General features: G+C 57.8%; 1 protein-coding gene across 1 annotated transcript in view; it reads left to right on the top strand.

The window, feature by feature from the left end:
- Positions 1-17,229, top strand: part of ADAM12 (ADAM metallopeptidase domain 12) — a 257,254-nt gene that overhangs the window by 200,427 nt on the left and 39,598 nt on the right. The window contains exons 12-14 of the mRNA XM_036265907.1: positions 8,201-8,378; positions 13,252-13,341; positions 14,769-14,964. Coding sequence (XP_036121800.1) covers positions 8,201-8,378; positions 13,252-13,341; positions 14,769-14,964 — 464 coding nt within the window. The remainder of the gene's footprint in view (positions 1-8,200; positions 8,379-13,251; positions 13,342-14,768; positions 14,965-17,229) is intronic.

Genomic DNA, 17,229 nt, shown 5'->3' with positions numbered 1-17,229 from the left:
GCCGTGCATGTTAACGCCGTGTGTGATCCCACAGTGGGATCAGACGTAACTGCCTGATCATTCCTTGGCCTCCTGAATCGTTTTCTGCTCAAGTTTACTTGTGGTTTGACAGCTTAGCGATTGCTGTGTTTGGGCTACAACGGTCATGAACTCAGCCCATGTCGGAAATGCTGCCCAATGGCAGAATGTTCGGGGCCCTGGCAGTCGGTGATTTGAAGTAGCCCAAGTGGCAACTCTACATGAGAAAAATAAATACATATTGTTTTCATATAAATACAGGCAACTAGCAGTTCGTGGTGCTTTGAAATTAACCAAAGACCTTTGTATGAAGCTCATCGAGCCTCATTCTACAGATGTGAAAACTGAGGCCCAGTTTTGTTTGTTTTTTTATCCTCACCTGAGGACATTTTTACATTTATCTTCAGATAGAGCGAGAGAGAGCAAGGGAGGGAGAGAGAGAGAAATATTGATGTAAGAGAGACACATCGAGTGGTTTCCACCCACATGACCCCAACCGGGGCCGGGGACAAACTGTAACCGAGGTACGTGCCCTTAGCAGGAACCAAACTCAGGACTCTTAAGTCCGCGGGCCGACGCTCTAACCGCTGAGCCAAACCAGCCAGGGCGTGAGGTCCAGTTTTAAAGCTGAGTTTTCATTTTAAGAGGTGGGGTGCTCAGACGTGGTCCTCCGATTTCTATTCTTGCCCACCTTCTCCATGCCACGTACCCGGGTCCAGGGGAGCCCTCTGGGGCCGCCGATCGGTCCCTCCGGCTGCTGGGAGGAGGTAACGCTCATCTGGGAAAAGACATCCGTAGGAAGCAGAATGTCAGCAGCGTATTCCCCAACCAGCTGTCCCCTCACTGTCTCATCATTATCAGCTGTGGGGGATGGGAGGCTTCCTTGTTTTCTAACTTAAACAGAGACATCTGGACGGCTTCCCATCCGTCCCGTTGCCGGCGACATCGGCTCTTCCTGTGCACGGTCGTGTCCCCTCCCGGCGTGTGCAGCAGCTGCCAGGTCGCGGCGTCCTTCTTCCTCCAGGCACTTCCATTCCTGTCCTACAGTCAGCACACGGGTTGATGTCGCCCCGAGTGTGGCGCTGGGGACCCAGCTCTGGGACCACACACACACTTCTCCACGAGGCAGCAGAGTCACGGAAACATCGAGGACGGGGACCTGCAGCCCCAACCAGCCGGATGGCAGCTGCCTCCCCGGCTGCCTGGCCTCCCACAGGAACCGCCGGGGCCTCCGAGCGATTCCCGGGGACCTGCCGCCGGCGCGACGCCCGACTCCCCCGCGAGGTTGACACGCGGGTTCGGAGGATTCACCCCGAGAATGCAGTGCTGGCATGCACAGGGGCTCCGACAAGAACAGAGTTTTCAGACTGTAGCTTTGTCACCAGAAAGGAACCCCCAGTGTTTTCCTTGGCAGCTTGGGGGGCTGCAGTATCAGCTGTGACTGCGTTTACGGCGGGAAGTGGTCAGGGACAGTCCTCTCTTGAAAAGCGGATTCTGGGTGTCGTTCGCCTTCCCCAAACCACCCAGCTGTTGCACCTCCTTTTCCTTCTTACCTGGCATTCAGGATGGGGAATTTGCCCCCGAGGGTCCTTGGTCGTTGAACCTTGGAGAAAAAGGCGGGCGTGTGTTGCAGAAGGGGTCACAGTCGGGCAGGAGGGGTCACCCTGGCGAGGGTGCCGAGGGAGATTCTCTGCCTGGGAGCGGAAAGTGGGTCTTTCCCTGGGTCTGAGGTGCAATTATTTTAGGGCATCCTTGTGCCGGGGGAAATTGTCGTGAAAAAGGGCTTCTTTCCTGAATAAGTCTCCTGCTTCGTACCAGTAGTCATTGCTCTGCATCAGTTCCGTTAGCTGCTGCCCTGATGGGCTTGGGGTCGTTTATGAGATGTTTTCAAAGGCTGTTTGGGAGGAACTTGCCAAACGCTGCGGAAGGAACCGGGTCCCCGTCTGCAACCACTGACACCGCCCGCTCAGGGTCTTTGATGCCAGACCCCCTGTGGCCCAGCTCCCCGTTCTTGCCGTCGCCAGGGACTAGAGCTGCACAGGCTGCGGGGACCGTCCGAGCCGGTGCAGGAAGGAGTTGGAGCCAAGGGGTCTCTCGCTTCAGAACGGAAACCCCATTGTTCACGCTCGGCACCCTCCCCGCACCGCCGTCCGTATACCGCATGGTGCCTAGTCGCCGGCTGTAATACTTCAAGGCCCCTAGGAATTCGTTCTCGATTTGAGTTTGGCTTCCAGAGACCGATCGGTGCTTGCGGGGTTTTTTCAACCGGAAATCACGTAAGATTTTCGAGGTGCTGTACGTCGGCCTTGTCTCAGGAAATGGAGCCGCAGTGAAAACCAAAGCTGATTCTAGTTCCGGTGCCTGGAAGGTGACCTGTAGTGACCCAGAGGATAGGTCTCATTTCTGACACCGATAAGGGTGGATCTGTCCATGTGGTATGTTTGCAACGGACATCGCTCAGCCGTAACCTCCTCCGGAGGCAGTAGGATGCCCGCCCTGGCTGGGGTCGTGTGGGAGGCAACTGGTCTGTGTCTCTCACATCGATGTTTCTCTCTCTCTCCGTCCCTCCCACATCTCTGGAAATCGGTGGGAAATACCCTCGGGTGAGGATTAGAAAGGGAAAGAATGAGGTGCTGCCCCGAGGAGGACCCTGGAAACCTGGGGCCGCGCGAGAAGCCACACGTAAGAGGTCACATGCTGTGTGGCTCCGATTTTGGGGGGTCCGGCACAGCAAATCCATGGAGACAGACAGCAGGTTCCTGGTTGGCCGTGCCTGGGGCAGGGAGAACAGGGAGGGGCTGCTCACGGGGTTCCCCCAAACGCTCGGAGGCTAACGGGTGTGGGGTCAGGTTGTGTTTGGAGCCCGGGCAGTGTCCCGGACCGAGGTAGTGGTGATGGCCGCTCATGCCCCCGAGTTTTCTGACTCCGTGGGTGTGGGCAGGCCTGAGTGTCTCTGTGTGTAGGAAGTTGCCAGACGACACTGATGCTGGGACCACACTTTGAGAGCCCCTGACCCAGGCATGCTGGGAAGCAGAGGGATCCGTCCGTCATGTCAAAATCAGTACGTCAAGCGTCACTGGTCACAGATGTCGGCAGCTCTCTGCAGTGTGGAAAATGCAGTTTTTAAGTAACTGAAGTGGGGTGCTTCTCATCTCTGCCCTCCCCTGTGAACTTGAATCAAGTCTCTTCACCTCCTTTGCAAAATGGGCATAATAACCCCTGTCTCACTGGGTTGTTTAGGGATACGTAGGAAACAAGAAAAAATACATCACTGGGAGACAGTTGGCCCAACATGTCACCTAGGTACATTGTTATTCAAACAATATCTATAATATGTAAGTTTATACCGATTATATATGATTATATTTATAATTATAGACAGTTTTGTATTTTAATATGGTTTTCATATCAATATGCATTATAACTATACATTCTTTTACAGATTTTATATTATGTATATGATAAACACGCATGAAATATTTGTTTTATGTATGCAAATACATTTCTGTATTTTATTTGTGTGGAGGAAGAGGCGATGGGGGGAGGGGGTGTCCAATAGCTTCCTTGACAAAGGTGCGGCAAGGGGACACTGGAAAGAACTCGGGCCACTTCTGAACCATCGTGGGATCTCCTCAGAGCTTTGGATATGAGATGCTTGGAGACTCGATCGTGAATGAATGAGCGGACGGCTGGCTAAATGAAGGAGTAGTGCACATCCCACCCAAAAGGTTCATTTCGCTCCCACCAAACGCCCAGCGACAGCGTTGGTTCCCAGGAAGCGGGGTGAGGAGCTTGGCCGAGCCCAGAGGTCATTATTTCATATGTGGTGGAACCGGAGGGTTGGCCGTCTTAACCATCGCTGTGCTGGCCGGTCCCGCCCGTGGGTCCCTGGCGCCATGCGGGGGAGGGGATCCTGGCCCTGCTCGGGGTCCACTGGCAAAGTTTTCACACAAACCCAGGAACCGTCTTTGACTTTTTAAGCCAACAATCAGTGACCTCTATCATGAACTAGGCTCTATGGGACCCGAGGCCACTTGGATGTAAAAGGGGTTCAGATGTGTGTGGATTAGGCTTCTGTTGTCATTGGAGGAATCTGATATTTGATACCATCAACCTTCCTTATACCTTGAGAGTTGAAAGTATCTTGGATGGTAGAGTCTGTTTGTTGGGGGAGGCCACTGGGTAGGATATCACTTTTAATGTCCTCTTCTTCCTACACGCCCGTCAACGGGAGGAGCTTAGCAGAAGGGAGGGCCCTTGTTTGTCCATCAAAAATCGTTTGTTGCCCTGGCCAGTTTGGCTCAGCGGTTAGAACGTTGGCCTGCGGTCTGGAGAGACTCGGGTTCAGTTCCCGCTAAGGGCATGTACCTCGGTTGCAGTTTGTCCCCGGCCCTGGTTGGTTGTGCGGGTGGCAGCCACTCGATGTGTCCCTTTCACGTCGATGTTTCTCTCTCTCTCTCTCTTCCTCTTTCTCCCTCCTACTCTATCTGTACAAAAAATGGAAAAATGTCCTCAGGTGAGGATAAAAAAAAAAAAACCGTTTGTTTGTTTTTGTTAAGGGGGAAATAATAAGAGTTTGGAGTTCTTGTGAAAACCGTTTCAGGCCTCATCAGTGCCTGGTCCGTGCAGGGCAGACCCCCGCTCAGTGATACGCCGTGTCCGTCTCCATGCGAGTGGCATGCGCCCGAGTGGTTTGGGCTGCTGTGTAGGAGGGGCCATCTCTCTGGGCGTGTTACTGAGAGAAGAGCCTCTGTTCTGAGGACCGGATTCCTCTAGGCCACAGCCCCGGCCAGCTCTTCCCTCTGCCCGGAACGTCCTTCCTCCGGGAATGCCCACGGCTCGTTGCCCTGCGTCCTCCCGTGAGGTCCTCCCTGCCCGCCGTGCCACCCGCGTCCTCTCCCCAAGCCTGCGTTTCTCCGTAACACTCACCCCTTCTCACACTCGACGTACTTACTCCCTTTTCTCGTGATGACCTGTGTGCCCTGGATGCAACTTCGTGACACCAGGGTTGCTGGGGTTTCCCCGGTCCCCAAGGCCCAGGACAATGCCACCTAGATGTTGAGCAGGTGTTTGCAGAACGGTGACCGACAGGAGTCTCTGCTTTGCTTAGTCTCGAGCCCGGTTCCCTCCAAATGCCCGAATAGGGTTCAGGGCTCCCCTATGCCAAAGGGAAACCGTCACCTCTTCCCTGATGAGAGTCACGGAAGGATGAACTCAGCAGACTCTCGCACGTACAAAAGGCCCTCTGCCTAAGGCCTTGGCATCCAAAGAGAGTTCTTAGCTGATGGCAGAGCCGTCTGCCCGCTTCCACAGAGGAAACGGTGGGAATATGACCGGCCCATGGAGGTGGCAGGAATGTTTGGGGAAGGGTCGCTGGCCTCCCCAAGGGGCATCACTGGGTGAGCAAGTCAGAAAGGCCCAGATTGGCGGGACGGGGACCCACTGACAGGCGCCATGGCAGGAGCTGCAGGCCATGACCAGCCTTTATGGTGCCCACCTTGAAGGCAGGTGGCACACGGGTGACGCCGGGCCCTGTGATGTGAGGTCCAGCTCTGTGCCGTCTCCTGAGGACTCCCTGACTAAGGTCCTGGCTCGGCGTCAGCGATCCGTCCGTGCTGCTCCTGGAAGTACCTTCCAGCTGTTGCCCCAGCAGAGACACCCTTGAGCAAGTCCTGCCTGGACGTAGTTCCTCAGGCGAGGCTGAAAACGCGTGACCCGCATGGGTGTCATTCATCCGTGACCTAAACGAGAGAGAATTTAGAAAGCACTAGGGATGTGTCCTTCCGCAGAGGAGGGAAGAGCTAAGAGAAACAGAAGTTCATTATCGCACGGCGAACGGTCCTTCTGTCTGCCCACATCTGGAGCAGACACAGATGCCAACAGGAACTGGCTCTCCGCTCCCAGACGCTCTGAAGCTCAAACCCTGCACCTAACCAACTTCATTCATCTGGTTTCTGTCCCTTTTCTTTAATGGCACCCCCCCACCCCCCGTAAGCCCAGAATGTAGGTGTTATTTTGAAAGATGGTGACATGGGGGCACTTGTCTGAGACCGGCACAGCCTCAGCCCTCTGAGCTGTGGACAGTGGACACCCTCTGCTCCCTTGTAAAGCAGGAGGATTCACACAGCTTTTCCATTGGGCTTCTCTCCGCTACTGTTCTTTCTTGTTTTCGTTTTTTGTTGTTGTTGTTAACCCTCACTGGAGGGTATCGTTCCATTGATTTTTAGAGAGCGTGGAAGGGAAGGAGGGAGGGAGACAGAAAGAGAGAGAAACATCGATGTAGAGAGACACATCGGTTGGTTGCCTCCCGCACATACCCCAACCAGGTCCGGGGATCAAACCCGCAACACTTTGGTGCACAGGCCAACACTCTAACTACTGAGCCACACTGGCCAGGGCTCCGCGATTGCTCCTCTTGTTATAAACCCTTCCTTCCCAAGGCTCACAACTTACCCTAGTGTCTTTCCTCATGAACAGTTAGCATATCCGGGGAATCAGTTCCCTTCCAGAAGGAACTGATAAGAGTTGATCGCAACGCCTGGTTGTTATCACAGGGGGAATGATGTCTAGTCCCCAGGTCAGGCCGGAGCTACGCGTGTCCCAGGAAAACTCCCCCACGGGGAGGACGGTCCCACCTCTGCCTTGCTGAGGGCTGTCTCTGTGCTGAGAACAGCTCTCGACTTCTCTGAAATGTTTGTCCCTGCAAAGCCCTTCGACCCTGATACAGTTAGTTTTCTTCTTGGATCCTCATTGGGAGACCTGGAATAGCCCATCTGTCTGTCTGCCAAGGGAAGTCACAAAGCTTTCAAAGGAAACGTTGTTACAGCAGGACAAACACGTCACGGCGCATGGTGCCTGCATCCGTGAGCAGGACGGGCAGGTAGGAGCGTATCTGTGGATTAGAGTTCTGCTCCAGTGAATGAGCTGCGGTTGAGAGCAAACTCTTGCGCGGACAGTGCAGCGTGCCCAGCTTGGCCATGGTCTTGAACAGTTGCCAGACTCCGTGGCAGATGGCGGCGAGCCCGCTGTCTCCGGGGGAGCACGGCCGCGAGCACGGGCTGGGCCGGTAGATTGGGATCAATCGCGATGTCATCCTGTTGCAATCTGCATGGGGAGAGGGCTCCGGGGAGCAGGGCAGCAGGCCCCCCTCTCTCACTAAGTCCGTCAGCCTTCTGGGTTTCGGGCATGCCTGTCCCCTGAATCCATGCTGCTCAGAACATGGGAAAACGCATTCATGGAAAGGGGACTGGTTGTGTTGGGCGACTGTCAGCTGGAGGAAACAAACCTCTGGCTGTCAGTGGCTCATTGTAACAGAGGTGTTTCCCTTCCCTATGACCTTCGGGGCTCTGCCCTGCAGGTGGCTTCCCTCCCTACAGTGACTCGGGACCAGGTGCCACACCTGGCTCCTCCGAGTCCCAGGACATTGGAACACGCTGAGCTCAGCTGGAACAGGGAGGAACAACCGCTTAAATAGCTTCCACCAGAAGCGACCCCATCACTTCACCTCTGCTCATGCCCCATTGCCATGAGTGTCATACAGCCCCCCCGGGTGCACGGGGGCTGGGGAGCCCGTCCAGACCGTGGACCAGGAAACATGGGCCCTGCTGGGAGGTTGGCCGACTGTGCCCCGTCCCGTTGTAACCCTGGTATTCTGTAGCCAGAACATTTCCGGCATCTCCCGTCCTTTCCGGCAGTGCTCGGGGAGACAGTCACGCCCTTCATAAGCCAAGGCCAGCGCCGCCCGGCCCTGACCCACGGCGGGGGTGTGCCCGTGGCCCCCGGAACTGCTAAGCATGGCCGTGTGTACCTCTGTTCTTTCCACGTTCCAGTGAGGACATGAGCGTGTTCATGCTGCAGGCTCCAGACCCTAAGAACCACGTCCCCCTTTGCTGCTTTGTGCACAACTGTTAGTGATGCTAAGGACTCTGTCCAGGCCTGGGGTTCCGACGACCGTGGGAAGGGCGCTGCTCTGTGGAGAGCGCGTTCCTCGTGGGTGGTGCTGGCACTGTCCAGGAATGGCTCTCAGAGTCAGCTGAGCACCTCGCTCGACCCTGAGTGTCCACGCCTTCGCTCACCGAGACCGACAGTGGGCCCCCGGGCAGGCGTCCCGGTGGGGCCCAGGAGTCCCGCACGGCGGGGCGAGGTCCTGCGTGCTGACAGTGACGCGGGCTCTTCTCCACAGGTACCCGTTCCCCATGATGTTCAGTAGCTGCAGCCGGAGGGACCTGGAGGCCAGCCTGGAGAGGGGCGTGGGCGTGTGCCTGTTCAACCTGCCCGAGGTCCGGCAGCCTTTCGGGGGCCAGAAGTGTGGGAACGGCTATGTCGAGGAAGGAGAGGAGTGCGACTGTGGGGAGCCAGAGGTAAGAGGTGTTCCCAGGACGTCGGTTCGCGTCCGCGTCTGGGCAGAGGCGAGAACTTGGAGGCACCGCGCAGCCGCGTAAAGGGGCTGGGAACTCGGGGGCGAAATCCTGCACGGCCACCGTGGACGTGCCTCCCGAGCTCGGTGGCCTTCTTACACGTTAGCTGGCGCCCAGAGAAAGTCAGCACGGCTTGGAGAGATGAGGGCCTTCCCTTTGAAGGATGCCGTGTTCTCGGGAGGGTGAGGACGAGAACCAGGGAAGGCAGGGAGCTTTGCGCGTGGGCTTCGGACGGCCAGTCAGCCCCGTGTTTTCTGTGTGTGTGAACAGAGGGGAACTTGAATAAGCACCATTTATGTTTCACCGAGAGCTTCCTCCCCAGTGGAAATCCCGCGTGGCTGCCGCGGCCTCCTCTGGACGCAGGACCCCAGGCTCCCGGCCACGCTCCCTGTTAGCCGTCAGAGCCATAAGCGAAGGGGGCGCTTCTCCCCGGCACAGGGCTCATCACACCCTTTCCCCAGCCAGTGTCAGGGAAGTGTCTTGTTTCCCTTGGGCCCGATCTAATGTTAATCAGCATAAAAATTATACCAGCACTTTTTAATCTCTGAATAATCTTGAGAGGGAAAGAGAAAGACAGGAGACACCTCCTGGTCAAACAGGAGCATGGGGGAGGTGGTGTTAGAGCAGATCACAGCAGGCGGTCTGCGTGCGGGGTTCACAGGTGGGCTGGATGGGGGCTCAGGAAGAGCGCGTCTCGGGGAGCTTCTCTGGAAGGGGGTTCTGGGGTCAGGGAAACTGTGCCGAGACTCTGAGACATACCTCGAATTCCTGTCTTCATCCAGCGAACAACTGGGGTCTCAGGTTTCCCGTCCCCCGGGAGCGACCTGGGTCTGTCTGGCTGTTCTTGCGAGAACGTGGGAGTGAATGGATGGGAGCTGGGGCCGGGGGTCGGTTGTGGTTTCCTCAGAGGTTCGTCCACAGCGGCGGTTGGTTTTGCTCACAATGCACAGGGCGGCTGCCGTGCAGAAGCCAAGCCCGCATTAGGAGGCTACAGAAACTCTTTATAAGGCCCGTAGAGGAACACTTGAAACTGTCACGGGATGGGGATGCAGAGGGGAAAGTCCTTGGAGACTTTGTGAATTACGTAAAGAAAAACAACAAAATTAGCTTAAGTTATTCATGTTTCTCTGTCCATGCTGGCTTAAAAATGCTTTGTCTTTGACGTGAACTCCTTGTAATTAATTGTTTATTAATCCAATACATTTGCCAGCTCCTCGTGGAGCCATGGACTCTGAGGTGTGGAGTGACTGTGTCGGCGGCCACTGCACATCCCAGCACAGCCACGGCACCGCTGCCTCCCTCACCGTCACCCCCGGGAACATCGGCGCTGTTACCATCACCACCTCCATCACCCCTACCCCACCCCACCATAACCACTACCCCCGTTATCACCACCATCACCACCACCCCCACCACCTCCATCACCCCTATCCCACCCCCACCCCACCATAACCACTACCCCCGTTATCACCACCATCACCACCACCCCCACCACCTCCATCACCACCAGCCCACTCCCACCCCACCATAACCACTACCCCCGTTATCACCACCATCACCACCACCCCCACCACCTCCATCACCACCAGCCCACCCCCACCCCCACCCCACCATAACTACTACCCCCATTATCACCACCATTGTCATCATCATCACAACACCATCATCATCACAACACCAGTGCTACCACCATCCCCACCATCCCCACCACCTCCATCAACCACCATCCCCACCAACCACCATCCCCACCAACCACCATCCCCACCATCCCCACCACCTCCATCAACCACCATCCCCACCATCCCCACCACCTCCATCAACCACCATCCCCACCACCTCCATCAACCACCATCCCCACCATCCCCACCACCTCCATCAACCACCATCCCCACCATCCCCACCACCTCCATCCCCACCACCACCAGCAGCACGTGGCCCCCTCATCTCTCCGCCAAGTAGGCTTGCGCGTTGGCAGGGTGCCCCGTCTCCAGGCAGCAGGCTGCACTGCAGGGCAGACGGATCGAATGGAGCGCGTGCCCTGCACAGAGCTAAGCCCGCTCACGTGGAACTCCCAAATCACATGTCCGTGGTGAGGGTCCTTATCTCATAGGACAAGTTCTCGGTATTTGGAGGGAACTCACTTCTCTCACCCAAAGTTTTTTCTTCCAAGAAGTTTTTCAAAGTCACCGCCGAGTCTTTTACCTCACTTTTTAGATTTTTTTGTTTTTCAATTTTTCACTTTTCAGTGTTCAAGTGAAAGTGTGTCTCCCGGCCTGACGGCCCATTCCCAGTGTGCAAATCACTTGTAGTCCGACCTGTGAACCTGGGTTCTGTACTCCCCTGACCCCGTGCCCAGGCCCTGGAGCCCATGCCTTTGCTTCACGGTGGCCCATCCAGGGACCCTGTGTGTCGCCACCTCAGTACGTCAGAACCACTGCCCAGCTCACAGCTGGGACCCGCTTCTGCCCCCTGGCTCCCAGGAACAATCTCCACTGTCTCCAGAAAGGTGCCCCGTCGTCCCATCCCAGCTGGGTGTGACGAGGAAGCCATGTCTGCGCAGGCTCTGCCCCCTGGAGACGACGAGGGGGCGTCTGCAGAGTCCCTGTGTCTTCACTGTGCTCCCTTCTTTGGAGATTTGGTGTCACGGGCTCTGTTGAACGTCGCTATTGAGCCCTAAAAGAATCAGTGTATCAAGAGGCGAAGAATGAGTCTCTCCTGATGAATCCAGTACTGCAGAAGAAATGGGTTCTAGGTCATGCTAAGGGCCAGTGGCTCCTGAAAGCGTCCTGTCCGGGGCATTGGATTCCCGTGGACTCCTGACAACCCACTCACCCTCCCCGCTATCGGGCCGAGACTGGCCCTAGCTCCTTGTTTCCAGTCAGCAGGGTGCCAGCAGCTTGCACATAGCTTCTAAGGCGGTTACCTTTCTGACACGATCAACCCCCTTTGAAGTCAAAGCCACCTCGCCCGGCTGCCTTTCCCCCGAGCTGCTGCTGACGTTCTTGAGGGACTGGGTGGGGGCTGGGAGGGAGCTCTGAAGCATCCTGGGACCCAGTCCTCGGATGGCTGACTTAACTCAGAACAAGGAACGCTGCGCTTTGGTGAGTAGGCCCATTTAGATCATAGTAAACGGGTCCATCGCGGTCCATTGGATGACACTGATCAGGAATGTGACCAGTGGACTCTCAACACAACAGAAGAACACGTTCCTAAACTTTTTAGGGTTTAGGAACACCCATGCTGTCCTGAAGGTGACAGCTGTGCCTGCTTTGTGTTGTTTCTTATTGTATGTGCGTTATACTCCGGATGTTTACAAAGTCCGTGACAAATGTAAGAATCGGATGCTTTGGATGTAAGTGAGACAGAAGCAGTGTCAATGTCCAAGCGAGGATCTAATCCATAGTCCTCCACAGGGTCCGATTCTGATGCCTAGCTTGGCCATTCATCCCCTGGAGTGTGGACAGAGCTTTGGGGATGCGTTAGCGATACTAATCATACGCTCGCTCACAGAAGATGGTGTTTTAAATAGGATGCGATTAGCCTCCTTGTAGCCAATGGTATGTAACGCCTTCAGCGCACCTCGTACATAAAGAACATTAAAGGAGCCCTGGCCGGTTTGGCTCAGTGGTTAGAGCATCGGCCTGCGGTCCGGAGAGACCCAGATTCGGTTCCCGCTAAGGGCACGCACCTCGGTTGCAGTTTGTCCCAGGACCCGGTTGGGTCGTATGGGTGGCAGCCACTCGATGTGTCCCTTTCACGTCAATGTTTCTCTCTCTCTCTCTTTCTCTCTCTCTCCCTCCCACTCTATCTGAACAAAATATCGAACAATGTCCTTGGGTGAGGATAAAAAAATAATAATAATAACATTAAAGGACGCTGGTAAAGTCATACTAAAGGCAATGAGCTCTTCCTTCTTCCGATAGTTCAGTTTGTTCTGAAACGTCCGAGCTCCGACTTGTCGGAGTGTTTGCGGGACCGGGACTTCATCAGGACCCCGGGACATGTGTGCAGACCTTCCGTTGAGGGCTCCGCACAGGGCGCCCCCCTCTTGTGTCTTCTCGCTAGGAAATCGGGGTGCAAAGCACAGCGGAGCAGAGGAGTCCGTTCCCTCTCACTCCTGTTCCAGGGCAGACGGCACAGCCGATGTTTGGTCTCTGTTTCAGTGCCTTGCCAGCCGCTGGGCACGGCCCCAGACCTCGCTCCGGCCCCTCGGCCACGCTCACCTGATGTCGGACCTGAGGAGTCCTGGTCAGGTGGACAGCCCCCCGTGCTAAGCGAGGGTCTCAGCTGCGGCATCTGGTTGGCGTGCGAGGAACGGGGGGGGGGGGGGGAGGCGCAAACACAACTGATTTGACTTTGTTCCCTGCCAGCGTGCGTCAGATTGCACAGGTCTGCCTGGGAGGAGCCATGTCACTCCGTGTCTGTGTGTGTCTGTGTCTGTGTCTGAATAAGTATGTTCACAGGAGTCTCGTGACGCCCTTCACTGCAGGAAGACCAGCAGTAATCGGGGACCCCTCTTCCCTGCACAACCAGCTGCAGCCGGTGAACGAGCCAGCCTTCCCTCCCGGCTCCCCTCCCCCCGAAAGGCGCTGGAGTGCGGCTGACTGTTCCCAGGGACCCGCACACCCAGGCAGTTCATAAACACTTCCCAGAGCTTTGCTTCTTACAGAGGCAGATAACCCCCGGTCGGCTGGTTTTTGGCTCGAGAGCCAGGCCGTCTGGTTCTCGCTCCCCCTGGGCAGCCACTAAGGCGCATTCGCTTCCCACGAGGGGTCGCACCCCACGACCCCGTCCAACGAGGCCCTTCCCTCCCCAGGAGTGCACGAACCTCTGCTGCAACGCCACGAGCTGTACCCTGAAGCCGGGCGCGGTCTGTGCGCACGGCCTGTGCTGTGAGGACTGCCAGGTGAGTTCCCAAGGCCGCCCCGGGCTCAGGCAGGTCACCGGGCCAGGCAGCCGGGCAGGACCAGGACGACGTCCCGGCTCCCGCTGCTGCGGAGACTCGCTCCTCATGGGGGCCGGCCTCGCCGCCTCCTGTTTCTCTTCCTTCGCTGTGTGAAACGCACCTTTTGATGCTAAGTCGCCTGAGATAGACTATTTATGAGCTGAAAAGTAACTGGACTGGAAGAGTCAGGCTCGGGGTTCCGTGTTCCATTCGTGCTGTGGGGGCACGTGCAGCAATCGCCGTAACCAGAGGAGGATTCGGGAACAGCCCCACTCCCGTCACTCGGTCTCACGCCAGCTCCTTCTGCTTGACCCCACGGTCTGACCGCCGGCTGAGGAGCCTGGCAGGTTGTCCCGGGGCTTTGTATTAACGTTCTGACCCCCGTGTCCTAACAGCGGGTGCCACCAACACCCAGCCCAGCCCGGTGGCTTCATACCTTTGCCGTTTCCACCGACATCACTGCGTTTGTTTGGACAAGTCCACGGCTGGTCTCATTATTCAGAGCTGGGATCTGCCACAGAAGCCTGAGCTTTTGAGTCGGAGGTTCCAAGGGTAGAATTTTTTCCTCTGCTTACAGGAAACTCCATGATTCAGAAATACATTAAAACATTGTACGTTCCGCTTAAAACACCCTTTGCCCCCTTTCTACTAGTGGGTAACTGGCAGGACCACTAAAAGCAGCTGGCCTCCCTGGCACGTGGCAGCTGATGGCAGAAGGTGCTTGGAATGGGTGGCGGGGGAAGTGGGTCACTGGTTGTGCAGCCTCAGAGCAGCCACTGGGGGCCTCACTTCAGCCACAGAGAGGACACGTTGTCGCCTGGTTCCTAGCGTCCTGTACCCCACACACACACTTTATTTCTTCTGCACCTCGCCCCACAAAGTCCTACGGACAGGTCTCCAGCTCTGTGATTGGATGACGACATAAAATGGCTGTTGTGACTGTGCCCTTGGAGCTGTTCTGTCAACTTGCCCACAGATGCTGGCGCTGGCAGTGCGTGCCGCACCCGGCAGCATGCAGTGCATTGGGGACAGTGCACCAGGCCACCGCCCCTCCCCTGCCCCCAAGTGGCAGTGCCAGCCGCATCCGGCAGCATGCAGTGCATTGGGGACAGTGCACCGGGCCACCGCCCCCTCCCCTGCCCCCAAGTGGCAGTGCCAGCGACCAGCTTGTCTGCTCATCAGGCAGCCCGCAAGTTGCATGGCGCTAAAAAGAGGCCGCTCTTGGTTTCCCCCCGACAGAGGGAAGGCCATGGGCACCCAGAGCAAGACTGTTGGTTCAGGGACGCCCTCTGCTGTAAGGGCACTGGCTTTGCGACCCTGCGTGACACCTGAGTGGCCTGCGTGGTCCACTCCAGGGAGCATGTGCTGTGAACACCCTCTCCTTTCAGCTGAAGCCTGCAGGGACAGCGTGCAGGGGCCCCGGCAACTCCTGCGACCTCCCCGAGTTCTGCTCGGGGGCCAGCCCCCACTGCCCGGCCAACGTGTACCTCCATGATGGGCAGCCGTGTCGGGGCGTGGACGGCTACTGCTACAACGGCATCTGTCTGACCCACGAGCAGCAGTGCGTCACACTCTGGGGACCAGGTACGTGGTGCCTCCGTGGTGCTGGTTGGGCTGGGGACTGCCGGGCACTGGGCACAACCCGGGGTCAGCCCTGAGGAGCTCAGTGCCGCCCAGTGAGGGACGTGTGAGCACCTACTGCGTGCCCATGGGTGACGGGGACAAATCAGCCGGGACCCCTACCCTCAGATAGCTTAACAGGTAGTTGGACAGACAGACAGAACCTCCCACCACCACTCTGATTGCGTAAGTGCTTCTCAGTGCCCAGGCCGAGGGCATTGGGCGCCAGAGAGCATCACCGCAGCTGGGGGCCGGGGCAGCATCCGAAGGCTCGAGCGGGCCGGTGCTCCAGCGGTCTGTGACCGGGAAGGACAGGAAGCGGCAGCGGCATCCAGGTGGGAGGCACATGGAAGGGGCAGTGGGGGCCGGAGACTGGACCCCGGAGCTTGGGGAAAGAGCATGGACACAGGAGCTGGGGGGCCTGGGGGGCCACCACGGTTCTGAAGGCGGAGCGATGGGCTTGTGTGTTCCTGAAGAGCGCCCGGCTGAAGGGGGCCGGGTCAGTCTGAGACTCCATTCACCGCTTCTGTGGGGGCGGCTCTGGCTGGGTGCGTGGCACGGTCTGTCCCTCTAACCCTCCAGCGCCCCCCGGGGCAGGGGCAGTGAGCACAGCTGTGCAGAAGGTGAGACTCGAACCCTGAGGCCAGATGTCAGATTCCCGGGGTCGCGGGGCCGGGACTTGAACACAGACCCTGGTGGCCCAAAGCCCACAGGTAGTGCCCGCACTGCACAGTCAGCCCAAAGAGCCAGGTCCCGAACTGAAGTTCCTAGAAGGAAGTTCTGGAAGTGACCAGACGTGCGATGTGCAGGGGAAGAACCAGCCCCCTGTGTGTGGCCCCTTCTCTGGGGCCAGAGGTCCAGCCGCACGGGTCAGCCCAGGCCCTGCAGGCTTGTTGTCCCACACGGCTGGTCTCCAGGGCCACGCAGAGTGTTCTCGAGAGTGCAGGCCCCACCCCGTCTCATCGTCCTTCTCCCTCCTCCCGCCGGCTGCAGGGGTGACCTCAGCTCTGGCCAGAGGCTCGGCTGTGGCCAGACCACTGCGGTGAGCCAGGCAGAGAGCCAGGCGAGCCAGGCGAGCCAGGCCCTGGCTCCAGGGGGCAGAGAAACTCGACATGGACGTTTGTCAGACTTTGTGGTAGGTTTTGCTTTTAGGAGTGGCGAGCGAGGTCAACGAGGGCATGAAATGATGACTGAACATCAAACCCGGGCGGAGGTGCCATGTGAAGGCAGTGACCCGAGCCAGGAGAACAGGACAGCTGTGTCCTGGAGCGGTGCCCCGGCATGGGGGCCTCCTCAGACCCCTGCACCGGAGCGGCCTGGGGGAGGAAAAGGCAGCGTGGACACAGCCCCATGCGGCTGACACAGCCGTCCCCTCACACTCAGTCCTTCCGCTGAGACTCGGGCTGCGTGGGCGCCCTGGCAGGTGGGAAGGGGGGGCCTGCAGTGCCTGGGCCTTTGTGCTTCATCAGTGGACCCTGGGCGGCCCCCAGTCCTGGCCCCCTGGCCTGCTGGGCTGGGAGGACCCCCAGGTAAGGGTGAGGTCTCGGGGTCGCACGTGAGGTGAATTCTTTGCAATGACAAGCACAAAGCAGGCACTCACTATACACGGGCCAGCTGGCTATGGGCTCTGAATGGTTTCGTGACTTTAGATACCTTTTAGCCAAGTGAGGTCACCTGGGGACAGCGGCTACTGCTGCCGGCCAAGTCTCCATGGCGTAACGCATCCCTGGTGGCCGTCCCTTGCTGGCCGTCCTCCAGACCCCGTCATCTCTGTTCTGGAGTTACAGGGCTCGAATCGCCGCTCCATCCAGGGAGCGTTCTGCGGCCAGAGCACACCCAGCCCTGGGGCTCTCGGGGTGAAGTGTGCCCTCGGTGCCCTGCTCTCTCGTCACGTCCGGCCCCGTGTCCAGGGTGAGGCGGGATGGAGCACGCCGCTCGCTCCGAGCCACCGCCACCGCGTCTCAGCGGGCTGCTAGCCTGTGATGCCTGGTGGCAGGCTGGGTGTTTACCATCTCACCGCGTGCATCCCCGACCAGAGAGAGCCAGACAGGCGGACACACCGACAACCTGACTCATGGCCTGCGCTTTCCAAAGCAAGAGTAGTAGCAAGTCACCTGCGTTGAACTTTTAATGTCCTTGTGGCCAGAGGTGACACCCCCTACCCTGGCTCCTGGCTTGTCTCCCCTGCCCACCCTCACCCTGCTGACAAGGAGGCCGCTGCCTGGGCAG

This window comes from Molossus molossus, unplaced genomic scaffold (assembly GCF_014108415.1).
Source record: "Molossus molossus isolate mMolMol1 unplaced genomic scaffold, mMolMol1.p scaffold_m16_p_17, whole genome shotgun sequence".
Taxonomy (NCBI): domain Eukaryota; kingdom Metazoa; phylum Chordata; class Mammalia; order Chiroptera; family Molossidae; genus Molossus; species Molossus molossus.
This window is presented reverse-complemented; position numbering and strand designations above follow the sequence as displayed.